At 47.5% G+C, this 16,195-nt stretch overlaps 1 protein-coding gene across 3 annotated transcripts in view; it reads right to left on the bottom strand.

Moving 5' to 3' along the window:
- The window catches only part of LOC308071990 (phosphofurin acidic cluster sorting protein 1-like), a 69,754-nt gene extending 54,727 nt beyond the window's left edge, over positions 1-15,027 (bottom strand). For all 3 annotated transcript variants that reach the window (XM_080408229.1, XM_080408230.1, XM_080408231.1), the window contains exon 1: positions 14,705-15,027. In XM_080408229.1, coding sequence (XP_080264355.1) covers positions 14,705-14,886 — 182 coding nt within the window. In that variant the 5' untranslated portion in view covers positions 14,887-15,027. The remainder of the gene's footprint in view (positions 1-14,704) is intronic.
- Positions 15,028-16,195: the final 1,168 nt, after the last annotated feature.

Here is a 16,195-nt window from a genome sequence, read left to right as displayed (position 1 = left end):
TTTTGTAACTGGCTATAGCCCAGTAATTCACAGCATAGAGACAGGTCTGATTGTAAAACATATGCTTAGGAGCATCTCACCCATTTCATCTAGAAGCTGCAGCCACCAAGAAAACAAGAGTTTGTCCTGATGGAAAATTCCTTATTTTACTAGGCACCTTCCTTCAGAGCAAAATCTGTATACACCTTCAAAATCAGGTCTTTACTCTCAAGGGAAGGAAAGCCGCTAGCCTTAATATTCAGAGGATGACAGTCCCCAAAAGCATAACCTCAGCAGGCAAAATAAAAAGAAACCGAAGTATACCTTAAGAATCACAAAGCTTTACAGGAAACCTCCTACTATCAATGCAACAGAAAGCACATGCCAAATTCTGTGAGGGTGGGGAAGAAAGATAAGCAAGAAAGAAATACTATGGTACTGGGCAACTCTACACACTTTTGTTCTCAGGTGTAACCACACGGAAGAGCACAATGTTTTCCTACTCCCTAATGTCTCAAGATCTTCCATTAGGGAAGAGAATCATATTTAGGGGATACCCGTTGTGGACCTGCATACATACTTGTAAGAGAGCTTTTGAGGTTCACTCCCCAAAGCACAGCAGGTGTAAGTTAGAGGAAAGGAACCATTCCACTTAGGTGAATTTGCTCTAAGTTTGTCCTCCATTGGAGCAATTTAATGTTAGTGAAACAGTGGGGTGAAACTCTGCACAAGCAGTAAATCCTTGTGTTTCAGGCTGTAAATCTTCAGACAGCACAACAAAACCAAAGTTGGGAGGTCAAAGACTGGCAATGGCTGCACGTTCGCAGCTTTAAGTGCAACATAGTGCAACACCAAAAAGCTCTTTTGAATCAGTCATACACAATCTCTTACAAAATCCCAAGCCTGAAAATCTCTCTGCTACCCTGTTTCACTGGCCTGGCTGTTTTACTACCAGGTCACTAGCAGCTGCCACACCACAACATTTGTCATTAGCAGACCTACTCAATGAACAGTTTGTTCAGGAGCTGCTTCTCCTTCCAAACAATGCAGGCTGTCCAAGCACAAGAACAAGGTCACTAGGCATAATACAGACTCCGTCCCTCAGCATCCCTTTTATCTAATCCTAAACACTAAGGCTTAATCCTTCCAAATATTTGTACCACAGCTGAAATATGGAAAATCTCAAGGTAGCACAAAACCTGAAAATATAAAGGGAAGAAAATTAGCAAGTGCAAGGCATGGCTGGCTCTCACACAGCATCACCTGTCCTTTATATAATCTGCATGTTGTAGGGAACAGAGAAAGCCTTGAGAACTGTGGCAACCGGAGAGATCCTAAGCAAACACCATAGGCTTGTGTTCCTACCGGGCTTTGGTCATACTAAAGTGGCTTTGGGTTCAATGGGATAGAACACAAGCTCTCCTCTATTTTTGCCCCCTCTCTCTAGACCTGCACTAGAGATGTGGCCAGGGCCAGCTAGCAACTTGTTTGCTTACATAGATTTAAAGGCTGAGAACCTCTGTCTCAAGAGAAGGAGGATGATATGCAGCAGGCAGAGCACAGTGCAGGTGTGATGTCCAGGACAAGCTTGCTGGTAAATCCAAGCATTCTGCACAGATGTGAGCTTCAAAGTTAGCATTTCAAATACTCTCCATCACCACCTTTCATCACAAGGTATCATTCAGAAGCAGCAAATGTCACTTGAAACCCCATGAACATCCTACAGGTATGGAAGCTAGCACACAGAGCTGGGCCTTCAAAAAGAGTCCACAGGTACAGGGAGAAGCAGGAAGGACTAACAGTCACATCACCACAGCTCACATTCAAAGGTCTTTTGCAGCGCGTCCATATTTTTTGGGGGGGTGGGGTGGGGTGTGGAAATATGCGCACATGTTTCAGTTACATACTCAAAGAGCAATAGATCTTCTACAGAACATACATCACCTATTTTGTGGGAAGAAAAGATTTTCTATTGCAATATAAAAGAAGATGAAGTTGTTCAAAAATCTCCTTTCAGGCATCTGATATTCTCTCTCAACCCTAGAAAGCAGTAAGTTATTTCCCCTTCAGTCGCTTCATTTTGCATAGTTAGTCAGGAACCAAGAGCCAGGACACTGAAAAGGTACTTCTAGAAAAACCTCACATTGTCACCAACCTATCTTTTGTTTTTGGGGGGTTTTTTTGCCTTTAAAGAAGATTCCTTTTTTTAGCATTTGTTGTTCTACCTGCTGCTGCTGCTTCTGAGAAAGTCCCTCATCTTGCTCCCTGTCCTACTGTTCAGACAGAGAAACCGTATCAGGTATCAATTCACCTGCATTGATGACAACTCCAGGATCCTTCTAGAGGGCTGTCAGCAGCAAATGTTTGTTCTGGATAACAGGAATTGAATTCTGAAACCTCACATGTTCAACTTATACAATCAAATATGACTAGCACTGGCAAAATAACACACAACTCTACACGTCCTTTTCATAACCTCCTTCAGAGTGCTGTGCCATCAGGTATCACAAGGAAGACGCTCTGTAGAACTGTCCTCATCTGGACAGCTGAGGCTGTAACCACCCTGGAAGAGATCTACACTGAATACTTCTAACCTCAACAGAAAGTTTGTTTGGCTTGAAATCACATCTACTCTGAAGGCAGAGACCATGGAGCTTCTCTCAGACAAAGCTACCCTGGATTTTAAACCTTGATCTACTTAGTTTTGCCTTCTTCCCAAAGAGACCTCTGACATCTCACAGCCAGCTCTCCTTGAAAAATCATTTACGCTCAGAGTATTAGAAAAAAACAGGTTGTAATTAAGCAGAGTTATTAATGTTTTGTCAGCTGGGATTCAAAACCTAGTCATATTCATGTCAACAGGAGTGTTTTCCACTACAGTCAGGACTGGACACAACACAAGTGCCTTATCATTTTTCAGAAGAGAATAGAAGATCTTCTAGGGGCCAATAACTAACTGCTCTGCCTTCTGTTCACAGCAGCGCTCAGCTGGGATGTTAACCACTTCTGCTATCCCATCACAAACCACCTTGCTTTTCTGCATCTTGCCCAAAGAACACCATTCCTCTGGCTACCAGGGGAACAGTGTTCTTTGGGCAAGCTACCACAGTCTATGGCCCAGTTTCCCACATACCTCACAGCTCTGCTAGCTACCCAGAGAACAAATAACCATGGCCACAGTGGTAGAAGTGGTCTTTGGAACATGATTTCCAAGATTCCTCTTCTCAAGAGAAAGGAAGTACTGGGATCTGCTACAAGCCTGAAACTTCCCCCCAAAGACATTAGATCTACGAAGAAAGTGCCAAGGTCACTTAAAAAGAGAGGCTGGAGAACTCAGTGGCAGCCAGGCAGTCACTCCTTACCTGAACGGACAGACAGGACTCAAATATTGGGGCCAACTGTTCTCACACTCCTTGGACAAACTCCAAGTGGCAGTGTGAAGTGTCATCACAGTTTCTTCAGGCAATGGTCAGGGAGCAGAAAGGTTTGGTGATTTCCTTCACAGACACCACAACCCTGCCTGCAAGGGTATGAAAACAAGACTTCTCTGTTCTAATTGGGGCCCAGCAGTGTCAGGATTAAAGGATGGCAGTAACTGGATTGCTTACTGTAGTCATAAACAGTAATAAGTTTAAGAGATTTCCTTTCCCTCCTCTTGGCTAGGCTCTGTGTAGGCAGAAGTTGTAAGGCAGGGGGCAGGAGCAGGGGGGCTGTTAAACCTTTCCTCTTTCAGTTGCTTACAAGGGGTGTTTAGAGTTGTTAATTTTGCCTCCTACTCATGGCTGAGGCTTCTCACCTCACTGGTTTAAAAGCACATGTACCTATGTATGTAAGGAGCAAGTGCACCTTGCGGCTCAAACAATGAATGAAACGGGCTCCTGGAAACCATTCTCCCCATCACTCCGCACCCTTTTGCATTAAATACCCACACAGATGCATCACTGGAAAGATCACCACTCAAATGTCACTTAAACTACTGCTGCTAGTCATGAAATAGCTTAGCCTGAAAATGCACCATTCCCTCCCACCCCCTTTCCCACACTTATATCAGCTCTTTCCAGGCTGCCTTCTTTCCTTTTTTTCCCCTCCTGACTCTAAATACAACTCCACTGGAAAAAGACAGCAAACCCTGAGGATGGCTGAGAGTTACTTCCACAATGCACCCAGGCACATCAACCTGCAAAGATTGAGTTGGAAGAGAGCCAAGTTCTCCATCACAGGGGATCTAATAGGACCTCCAACCTCCCTCTAACCACTCATTTCTGTGAAACACTGTTCTTTGAGGCAGTTGCCCTTGGCAAGTCAGGACAAGATCAGGCAAATTGATCAGAAGTTGAGAGAGCTGGACAGGCATTGTGTAATCCCTTTCCTGTGTGAGGCTACAACTCATTTGCTGTGTTATTCACAATGCCCAAACATTGAGGGGGGAGGGGGGGGGGGGGAACAAAAGGGAAAATATTGAGGTCAAACCATACAAAACAACTGCTGCCCCACCATGTGCACAGGAGAGTTGTAGTGATATAACCACATCCCCAGGCTCTGCTACAGTGAGACTTCACTGCTTTTACAGAAGGAAGCAATTTAGAGTTAAGATCTGGTTCCAGGCAGAGAAGTGAGACTTAATCCGTCTCTGCCACTTTTTAACTGTTGGATGAATCACTTCACCTCCACTTGCCTCTCACCCATCTCTATCCCAAGCATGGAGTAAAACCCCCACAGAATAGGCAGCATTTCATTATAGCACATCATGCAGCATCTACCGCAACAGGACATGAGACACCGCCATAGCCTCTTGGCGCCTCCTGTCACACAAGCTGATTTCCAGATAATAAGCGCATTGTCAAGAAGCATCTCGTGAGGGAGCATTAGTATCTGCCCAGACAGCCTGTCCCAGCACACACAGCATGCCAGTCAGTCACACAGCCATTAGCCTCTCTCCTGCAAGCTATGCAGATATTAATTGCCACTACCAGGAGCAATGTCTTTCCTCAGCATGAAGAGCCCTTAAAACCTCAGCAGAAAGTCCAAAAAATCCCAACTGATTTCCACATGTTGCTCCCCAAACCCTTCTCCAGACTCCACTAGTTCCCATGGTCCTCTGAGCCTGTTCAGGGAAATCCCAGCCGGCAGCATCCTGGTTAGACAGCAAGGAAACCTCTGCTGGTGATCTGGCACTCAGATGGTTTCTCTCCAAGCTGCCCCTTTCTAAGCACCCTCAGGCTTCCCAGCCCTGCTCTCCAGTCTGTGGAAGACAGGGAAGAATCCCCAGCCATTTCCTCTAGCTTCAGTTTCATCTTTCCAGCTCAGGGAAACACACCAGAGTGTGATGGATAGTCCTGCAAGGCTCTCTTTTTCCCCAAGAAGGACAAATTTCTTCCTTTATGAGTACTGGCAATGTGTTGCAGGACATTGATTTTGGGAGCACCCCTGCCACACCTCAAGATCACTTCTGCTTTACCATACAACTATACAGTCGACCCAGCACACACAAGGAAACAGCAACACTGCATCACGGAAACAAGCAGCTGTGAACAAAGTGAGGAGAACAGGAATCTGAGTCATAGCTATGGCTTCAGGCTGAGAAAGGGTTATTTGAACTACAAGAAGAGCAAGCAACTTCAGACCCTGGATCTGAATCCAAGTCTCACTTCAGTGTCCAAGCCACAAGGTCATCTTTCTGCTCTATTTTCAAACAAGTTACTTGTTTAACAAAAACCATGTGACCGAATTTGTTACTGCCGCATAACAGCCTCCCTAGAAATGTTAGCAAGAGCTTACTGAACAATCCACAGGTCAGTGGTAAGGCTACATGCTGCAACAAACATTTTAAAATTATTTTTTATAAACAACAGAAGGGTATGTTACTTGGGAAACATCACATCTTTAACTGGTCATTGCTTTACTTAAGATCACTGTGTTTGAACTTCCAGCTGTTTGCTTGGGGTCTGCCCAAAAGCAACCTCAGGGCAGACAGAAGAAAAGTGGAAGTCTGCAGCAGCACATGGATCTTCTCTCATTTTAGCCATGTTGAAACTAGGCATCAGCATTAGTGTGGCTAATGCCACAGAATTTTTTTTTTTCACAAACGTAACTGATTTTGAACTTTTCTGTCCGCATGTGCAGAATTGCTGCACCAGGTGTCCCCAGATGCAAGGCTGCTTTAATAAAAGGTGCTGCACTGCCAGCTTAGCCAAGAGCAGCAGTCAATGGCATGGCAAGGTGTAAGTGCATCGCACCTCCACAGAGCCACAGCACTAGCAGTCTGCCACCATACCTGTTGCTAAACAGCTCCCTCACTGTCTCCAGGCTAAAATAAAATATGTTAATGAATTAACCACCACAAAGAAGCAGGTAGCGATTACAAAAAAAAAAACACTTGCAGCCTTGTCTACAGGAGGAAAAGAACAAGTGCTTCAGACACAGTGACAAATATCTTTCAACCAAGTTTGAAAGTGCTAATAGGAATGCAGGACAGGCCACATCCTGAAATTCATCACCCGGCAGAGCTTGCTGGGGTACACCTCCAAGTCCGCTGGAGATATGCCAATGCAGCCAGGTGAGGAAAAGCAGTGAAATGAGGTCAAGGTTAGTTCACTGATCCACACCAACTTTCTTCAGTTCTCTGCTGCAGGCATTTGTTCAAGTGCCAGTAGACACCTGTCTGGCAAACCCTGCTGTGGTGACTTGAAACACAGGCCATCCTCCACTGTCCAGACTACCCTGGTAGAGATCTCCATGTACACTGACAAAAAGGGAATGTGCCACACTGCAGCTTCTGTAACACATAGTCTAACAACTTTCCTACCAATGCTGAATGCAGAGTTAAGGTTTCATTACAGCTTGCTACCTCTGAAGCAGCAAACACACCAAACATCCCATCTGTTTCCTTTGCTGTTATCCTGAGCTGCCAAGGACCTTAGATCTGACTACCTGCAGGCTCAGGAACACGGTACCATGGTAAGATACATCTGGAAGAGAGCTCAGGGCAGAGACTGAAGTGATACAATAGCAGTGATACAGGCCTGTGGAAGAGACAGCGTCAAACCAGCACGGGTATCGATTTTTGAGGCTTCTTCATAACTGTAAGAAAAAAATTTTACTTTTAAAACAATATATTTTAATTCTGAGGTGAGTTGCACAGCTTCTCTTCACTCAAAAGAGTGATTCCCACCAAAACTGGTAAATTTGTGTGTAGGCTTTTCATCCACTTGCAACGCAAGCTGTTAATAACCAGCGCCTATACAATGCAGTTCTCTGCTCAAATCCTTGTGGGTGCAGCAGGTCCCAGAAATAAGAGTGACTTGTCCATGCTTCCACAAAACAGTATTGCAACAGATAGTTACCCCCAAATAAGTATGAACACTTCATCAATACACAGACGAGATGAACAAAGTGTAAATGCAGAGTAATGGGAATGTCATACTTCTGTCCAATGGGAAATTAAGGAACATAATAGGCAGAGAAAAAGCTTGAAAACTCAAGGGACGTTACAAACATCAAAGAAAAAATTAGTAAATAATTCATACATACAGTATGCTGTGAAATCCAAACGGCCATCTGGAGTCTCCTTCTGACAAAGGAGCACGCAAGAAAGGAAGGACCAGGCAGCCTCTAGCGTAAGGTATGAGAGGACTGAAAGATATGTCAACTTATGTGACACTATTTCAGGGATGCACATACAAGAACATTCAGAAAGTCTAACAAAAGAAAAAAAGTGGGAAAAAAATCTAAAAGCCATTAAAAAACAACCCAAGCACATCAAGGACACAGTCCAGCTGAAAATACAAGCCATACAAGAACAAGATGTGGTCACTGCAGCTTCATGAGGAATAGTCTCTAAATTTTGAGAAAAAAAGCAAACTACTTGGAAAAGAGAAAAGTTAAGATTCAGAACCAAAGATTACTCAATTACAGGTGTGCAAGTCAAGAAGCAAGGAAAAAAATGTGACAACAGTACCTAAATTACCAGCAGGTATGTGCAGGGCTTTTGAGGGAAAGGAGCAATGAGAAGAAAGTGGATGTATATGTATCAATAAAGTAGAAAATAAATGAACTACCAGAAGACAGCTGAAGAAACATGGGGGAAATGCAGAATAAATACAAGGGAGCTCTTCTAAAAATATATAATTAATGTAAATCTAAAAAAAACCCTGATCTAAACAATACCGATTCAGAGACGCTACTTGAACTGTTACTGAAAATCAGACAGCAGAAGAATCCATGAGAGACTTTGGGCAAACATTATCTCCTCCCCTGGTAGAGCAAAGGTATTAAAGAACAGAAAAAGAGTAGCAGAACCCTTTTCAAATTACTGTTATTCTAACCCTGCTACCATTGTAACAGCACCACAGCTCATTGTTAGTATTTTTCAGTTTTGAAAAATGAAACGAAAGACATGAGCTCTGCCATCATCCCGAACTGCCTATACTGATGAGAATTTAGTTACCACATGCACAGAAAAACAGTTAAAAAACCACAGCTGGGCAGGGAACCAGGCCATTATTTTTGTCCAGAAAATGGTTCCACACTCACTGGCTTTGGACCTCATGCTACTTAAGATACGCTCACACTGAAGAATAAGAAGTGTGATAAAGGAGGATTTACAGAAGTGTAAAAATCGGCATGAGTAGGAAAATAAGGAGAACCTAGAAAAACTAGAATAGCAGCCAAAATACAACAGGAGTTCTTATTTACTAAACAGAATCCCTCACTGGGTTAGACCACGTGAGACAGGAGAAGCAGAAAAAGCACAAGAGATGACAGTGGGCAGTAAATTATAAAGGAGATGGCACTGCAACAGGCCTGCAGAAAAAGCCCGTGTAATTTTGAGCTACGTCCACAAAGGCTGAATCACACTGCAGAGCAGGGAGTGGTCTCTGGAACCACAGTTGCAATGCGTTAAGGTACGTGAAATACTGCATCGCTCCTTCGGGTCCACTGCAATGAGTATATTGAAACATCAAAGCTTCATCTAAGAGACTTCTAACTACAGCAGCAGTATCACTTAAGCTGTCTGCTTCTCTGGAGACAGACACAGGTTCCTGTTGCCACATCCCACACAGAGGACTAAGACATTCTCACTTATTGTTTCCCAAAATAGTATCCACCAGCTTTGATGTAGTTAAAAAAAACCAAACCAAACCAAACCAAACCAAACCAAAAGCACAACTTCCTCATCAGTTGGGATGCTGAAAGCTTGGACCAAATAAGAACACAAGGTATTCAGAAACAGCCTTGCTCAGATGCTCATCTGGCATACTATAAAATGCAGTATGTTTCTCACCTCTACCTCTTTTTTGGCAATAACTACTTCTGAAGTTGACTGGAGACAGGCATTCAATCTAGAATCATTTCATGTTGCAAACAATTACACAAAAGCATCAGCACAGATTTCATCAAAGAATGGATCTGCTCTGGGAACCCCATAAGATACCGGTGCTCAGCAATTTATTCTCGACAGGATAAAGGTCAGGGGATCTCCATCTCAGAGAAGGGTGCACGATATGCATACTACGTGGCTGTTGGCAATCAATCCCAAGTAAATGAACATGCCAGAGGAAGCGGAATGAGCACTCATAGCGTACTAGCACAATCAGAACAATGCAACATTTTTTGATAAGCCATCAGACAACTGAGCTAACCCAGCCTAACTATTGAATGAAACACTGGAGAGCAAGGGAAGGAGGCAGCGTGGCAGGTACTTCAAATAAAATTAAGCCTTCAGGAAAGTCACTATTAATATTCTGAAAGGAGCACACACCCCCATCAATCAAACTGGCAGGGGACACTTGTCCCAAGTTCCACTAATGAGCAGAAAGAAGGAATAACAGACACCAACTCAATTATCGTATGCTCAGAAGGGAAACATAACTGCCAGAGAAGAAATCCCAGAAGTGCTCCTGTGACAGACAGTGGACAGACACACCAGATTTCTCATGTTGCAGGCTTGTAGCCAAGCCCACAATGTTAAGAATAATAAGCAATCCAATGGCTGTTTAGAACATTTTGTTTTCTATTTAGGACTAAAAGGAAATCATCATTCAGACAGGGCAAATATCACCAGTTACAAGAGACTGTTTCCTTACAAGAAACTGTGGCCTCTCCCAAGCGCTCCGGGAGTGGAGCTACTCGGGTTTGTCATGGCATCACAGTACCTTCTGAGGGAACAATCTGGAATCATTTAACACTCCCAGAAGCGCAACTCTGTAGCTTACCCAAACAGAGCAGATTTTGCTGAGGTTGGAAGTTTAGCATGAAAATGCCTGATTTACCCAGGAAACCACTCAAGAACATCTCAGGCAGATAAATAAATATATGTTATTCCAGCTGGAATAGGTGTTTCTTAAAGGAACACCCAGTTCAGAGGCTCTTCATCATCTAAGCAGCTTCAGGAAAGGAGACTCTTAGGGGTTGTAGAAAAGATAGGCAGTGCTCCTTGCAGAGAGAAAACAGACCCTGGAGTCCATAGCTGACAGCACAGCCCACTTCATGGGGCTGCGAGGTGCTGCCAACCCAGCTGAACGCAGCTGTGCCAGAGGAGAGCACGTTCCTCCACACTGTATGACACACGCTACTCACTGCAAGGCTTTCCCGACCTCAGGCAAAGGAAAGCATTGCAACCAGCTGCACAAATGGAGTCTTACTCTACTCTCCATGAGGTGTCAGGTAATAGATACCATCTGCCCAAACAGGACAACAGGGTTGCAGAGGTCAGAACATTCACCTCATGGCACTTCAAAGGATCCCTGTAGTTGGCACTCATGGGATACTTCCAGTTGTACTTGCAATAATGGCTCTCCCTGCAAGAAATACATTAGGTTGTAACTTTCCAAAGCACGTATTTGGAAGTTTTAGAGGTAGAGAATAAAGAGCACCTTCTGAAACACAATGTCCTGAAGGTACACATACACAATTTCACAAAGTGAGCTCAAACCACACACATTTCCCTAAGTCAATGCTTTTCTAACTATCATAAGCAGAGGACAGTATGTTCAAGCACACTGTGTGGGTGGCAGCAAGACTTGGAATGCTTTTGAGCTCATGCATCGTACCGAGATACGAAGTACTCTGGACGAAACGTAGTGTATTTGAATCCTTGCAGTGCCATTCACAGCATAATTTGTACAGGCAGAATCCACCTTTGCAACCTGAGCTCAACAATAGTGACGCATTAGCCAAAACACAACTCGTATCTTTCACCTCCAACTAGAAATGTGATGACTTATCACTGAAACAACATCCACGTAACACTGAACACAACAGCTGTGTCAAGGAAAAAGAGTAAGAGTGAACACAATCACACAATCTTATCTTGTTTCCTAATTAAGAGCTTGCATTTATAAGCTCTTGGATACTAAAGGGAAAAAAAAAGGAAGAGCAGTCCTATTAAGAAAGGCTGAAAAATACCACTGCTTAGAAAGAACAAGACCCCAAGCATGTTTGCACAAAGTCCTTTCACACATTTTTTCCAAACATACTGCCTGATCAGCATACTAAACAATGACAATACAGTTAAGACATTACCTTGACATGGACATACATTTTACTTCAGCAAAGCTCTAGTTCATTTCTTGCAGTCCCCACACAGTGAAAACCTGCTACAACACTTAAGGGTACTTATTTGCATGGTATCAAAATAAAGATAATAAACCCACCTCAGAACACTGCTATGAAGACTTCTACTAAGGTAACTATGAGTTGAAGTTAAGGCTGATTGACTGACTAATTTTGCAAAAGCATGCTTCACACCCTGTAGCATCAACCAGGCTTGCTTTCCTTCTGAGGCATCACGATGGGAAGCCAATAATCCCTATCCCAGCAGGTAGCCCACCTGAAGATGCAAAGAGCATTTTTCTTGGTTTCCAGGTGTTTACTTCCTTCTGCCTCTCTGCATAATAGCCTGCTGCCCAGAAAATTCAGCTCTGCCTCCCCTGAGAGCCACTTGAGCCAAAGGCAGCTGGGCCTAGGCTGTGATTACTCAGTTCATTGGAAGGGCATCAAGAGTTCATAGATTTCTCAACTTGGCCCTGAAAAGAGAAAGACCCCAGCAGGAGGGATGATACCTCCATTCTGACAGCAAGGCAACTTCTAAAAGTACATGCGGACTTAGGTCAGTCACGCATTCCTGATTCAGCAGGTAAGACTTCCATTACGGGCAACAGTTCATCTTAGAAAGCCAAGATCCTCCTACAGGGCACCAGAAGTCTTACTGTCATTCATTACATTGGTGCTTACACTTCACAGTGCCTATTTTTACTGGGCCAGACTGCTTCTCTGAAATCCTGAAGGCCTGAGCACAACCTCTCAACTGTCCTGCATCAACAGCCAAACAGAGCAACCCCACAAGGCTGATGTAGCGCGGTCCTGCTCCTGCAGCAGTCGGAGCTATATTTTCAGAAGATGAAACACCTGAGAAGGAGCACAGGGCCAGCAAAGAATTACGATAAAGAGCCTAGAAAAAGAAAGCACATTCTATAGCATTAAAATCAGTACAAAGTTATCCTTCCCCTAGATATGCATAGGTCTGGAAGAATTGAGACTACACACACATAAGAGAGAGAGAGTTCCAAGGGAGAAGGATTATTGCCCTTGAATGAATATTGTTTCGCCACCACTACCACCCCCAAAGCACAGTAAGACCAGAGACCACCTGTGTCGGGCACTGGGACAGTACAGCGGTTTCTACCTTGAAGAACATAATGTCAAGACTAAAACATTATACAAGCAGATCAGTAGAGGAAGAATATGCACAAGTAATAAGTAAGCACAGTGCACAGATACACCATTAACCCAGCTCTGATTTGCGGCTTGATCTCCCTTTAGTTTCAGTGAACACAAACTACCTGCGTGACAGGTGCCTGGCCACCTCTGACCCACTCACTCAGGAAAGCTTGGTCTAGCTGAAGACTAGAGAACACAGAAGCATTGGTCCCACACTGGTCACTGTGGCCCAACAGGACTTCTCCAGACACCTGCTGACTCTATAAGCACAGCAGCACACTGTGTTAGCGCCATGGCCTTCAAAGGAAGAATCAGCTTCCATCAGCTTCTTCACATCCTAACAAATGTTGCATGTGAAGATATTCCAGAGATTAAATTTCAGATTAATTTTACAGAAATTTCCTTGAAGCTGGTGTGTTGGTTGGCCCCCGTGGCTATCAACACACAAAGAAACTCATGCATTACAACAGGCATCTATCTACACAATGCTAATGGGAACCGTCCTTGTGAAAAAGCACAGGATTCATTGGGCCAAAGAGCAGTTATTCAGACAACTTTCAAACTGATGACATACCATTTCTGCTCACCCACTGGCATCCCACCACCAATTTAACCCATTTCTAAACTCGGTCTCACTATTCCCAGTCATTCTGTCTTTGCTTTGCCCAAAGCAGTTCCTCCTCCCTCTAGCTCTTGCAGCATTTCCATTTGTGAAGACTATGTACATACACACAACTTGACCATCACTAAGTTCTGTGCTCTAATGTGCGACTTCTTTCTGCAGGAAGTCAACCTGGTAATTCTGTCCGGCTCTTCAAATTCCAAGTTGGGAGTAACCTACCCACAAATAACAATACCTCAAGCCACTTCAAAGCTATAGAACAATCACTGCTTCCTGCTCCACACAACAGCCTCAGCATGTGTCATCAAAAGGTGTGCTGGCTTACACAGACACATGGGGCAAACTCCTTCCCATTTGCTGCCTGCTCAGTCCAGGACCTCCTGGGGCACTGCAGTCACACAGGCTTTCTCTTCTAGATTGGAGTATTTCAGCACATTTCTACTCCGACCCATCCTGCTACTCAATCACTGAATTTCTCCCTACAAACTCATCACCCTTTCACAAAGACTGGTGTCCTCCTGCCCTACATGAACAATTTATTCTTCCCCTCTTGAATTTTACACCTCTAGTTTTCATGCAGCGCTTGAACAGACAACATTCCACCAGCCCAAAGACACATGGGTGCAGACTGACTTCCTGAATCTGCCCCTTAACTCTCATGAGAGGACCTCCTGAATCAATGCCTGATGAGCGGGCCAAAAGACACCCAGCTCATTAACACATCCTCCTGGCTCCAAGGCAGGTCTTCACATTCCTCCCATTAAGCACACCAAGCCTGGACGTACCCCTAACCATAGTCTGCAGCAACGTTTACACCATTGCCCTGTCTTCCAGCTCTGCCGGAGAGAGGCACAACTGTGAGCTCGGCTGGCGGCACAGTGAAACCTGCTTGCTGCGCACCTGGAGCGCACAGGTGACACAGGCGGCGACACGGACGCCGGGCGGCCATCGCTGGCTCCCGAGGACCGGCTGTAAGGCCGTCACGCACCTCGGGGCTGAAGAGACACCAGCATGGTCGCGACAACGCACCCCGCGCCCAGCCCCTCCGCGGCCATCGCGGCAGACACTAGCCAGAGGCCGCAACATGGAGTCAAGGCAGCCGTGGCCCGGAGCCGGCACACCCAGCCCTGCCGGCCGCCGGTGCTGCCGCTGCCCCGCCACGCCGGGCGGCATCCAGCCCCCGACCGAGCGAGGCCCAGCGGCCGCCAAGGGACCGCGGCCCCAGGCTCGGCTCGGCCCGGCGGGACAGGGATGCTGCGGGGCCGCCGATCCCGGAGGAACGACCCCCTCCCCGCCACCCGCGACATCCCCGGCCCCACTCGGGCCCGACCCCCGCCGGGCCCCCTCAGCGGCGCGGGGCGGCCCCCGGGCGGCGCGGCTCACCTGGGCACGCAACTCGGAGCCGAACGATCGATCTCCCACGTCGCAAAGAGGTTCATAGGCACCGGGACCGGCCCGGGGCCGGCCACCGCCATCGCCGCCGCCGCCGCCCCGCCGGCCACCGCCGGGGGCCCTGCGGCGGGGCTGGGGCCCATGCCCAACGCGCCGGCCGCCACCGCCGCCATCCCGCCGCCGCCACCGACACTGGCGATGGGGGGCGGCCCGAGCCCCTCACCTCAGCGCCAGCCTCCGCCTCAGCGCGCGCGCTCGCTCGCTCGCTCGCGCGGCGGGGCGGGACGGCCCGCGGCAGCCAACCGGAGCGTGGAAAGGCGCGACGACGGGAGGCCCGTGGCCAGTCAGGGCGCGGCCTGCGGCGGCAGACAAGCCAATGGGAGCGGGGAAACGGCGAGGCTGGAGGCTTCGGTAAGCAGCCAATGGGAACCGAGAGGGAGGTAGCCGGGCTGGCCGGTAGCCAATCGCAGAGGGAAAAGGGCGCGGCTGCCTGCCTACGACCAGCCAATGGAAACGGCGGCGCGGCCCCGACGGGGCGGGGCGGAGGGCGTGGTGCAGAGCTCTTTAAAGCGCAGAAGTCGCGGCCCGCGCGACCTCGCCGAGGGGCGCGGCTCGGCGCGCGCGCGCCTGCCCGCCCGCCCGCCCAGGCCGCCGCTTGCTGGCGGGGTTGCCATGGCAACGCTCTCCCCCACCCCCCGCCCGCCGGCACCAGGGTCCTCCCGGGAGGGTCAGGGGTCTGCCAGGGCCCGGTGCCGAGCCCCTGCGGGGGGTGAGGGTCTGCCAGGGCCTGGTACTGGTACTTGGCCTGATGGCAGGGGCAGGCAGCAGTAGGGCAGGGCGGTGGGCATGAGGAGCAATGGCCCTCTGGGGTGTGAGGCCAGGGGGCACGAGGCCGGCGTCCCTCCACAGCGGCACGGGCATTGCCCCAGCCAGTGGGCACCAGTGCTGCCTTGGTATGAGGGGGATTCTTATTCCCTGGTTGGGTGATGAGTGCCGGAGCAGGCAAGGCAAGGGCCCACAGGCCTGGCAGGCTGAAACTGTAAGCAAGGTGAGGCCTGTGAACGGAAGCTGGGAATTAAAACCAACTTTTTCCCCAACTGCCCTGGGGAGAAGGGTCCAGCAGAGCATCCCTAGGGCCAGCCGGGGGCAAGGCTGTGGGGCTGCGCTAGCCAAAGGCAGGCAGGGCTGTAGCAGAGGATCTGGCTGAAGCAGCACCATCTCTGACAAAATGGAAAAGCAATGGGACCAAATTGTCAGGGTGGGGTGATGCTGGCTGAAGGACCCCCAAAGGAGGCAGGGATGAACCAGAAGCTGCACTGCTCCTCACTCAGAACTGCCTGAAGAAGTGGCCGAGTCAATAATGGCCAAACCACAAGATAAAAGAGAAGCCCCCAGCTTCTGCAGGGACTCTGCCAGCACCTGTGCAGGTCCACATACCTGGTAGTGACAGTCTTCCATGGAAGCAGTGCTATTCCAGGCAGG

Source organism: Falco punctatus (assembly GCF_963210335.1).
Source record: "Falco punctatus genome assembly, chromosome: 12".
NCBI classification, from domain to species: domain Eukaryota; kingdom Metazoa; phylum Chordata; class Aves; order Falconiformes; family Falconidae; genus Falco; species Falco punctatus.
Note: the sequence above shows the minus strand (reverse complement) of the source record. Positions and strands in the feature narration are given on the sequence as shown.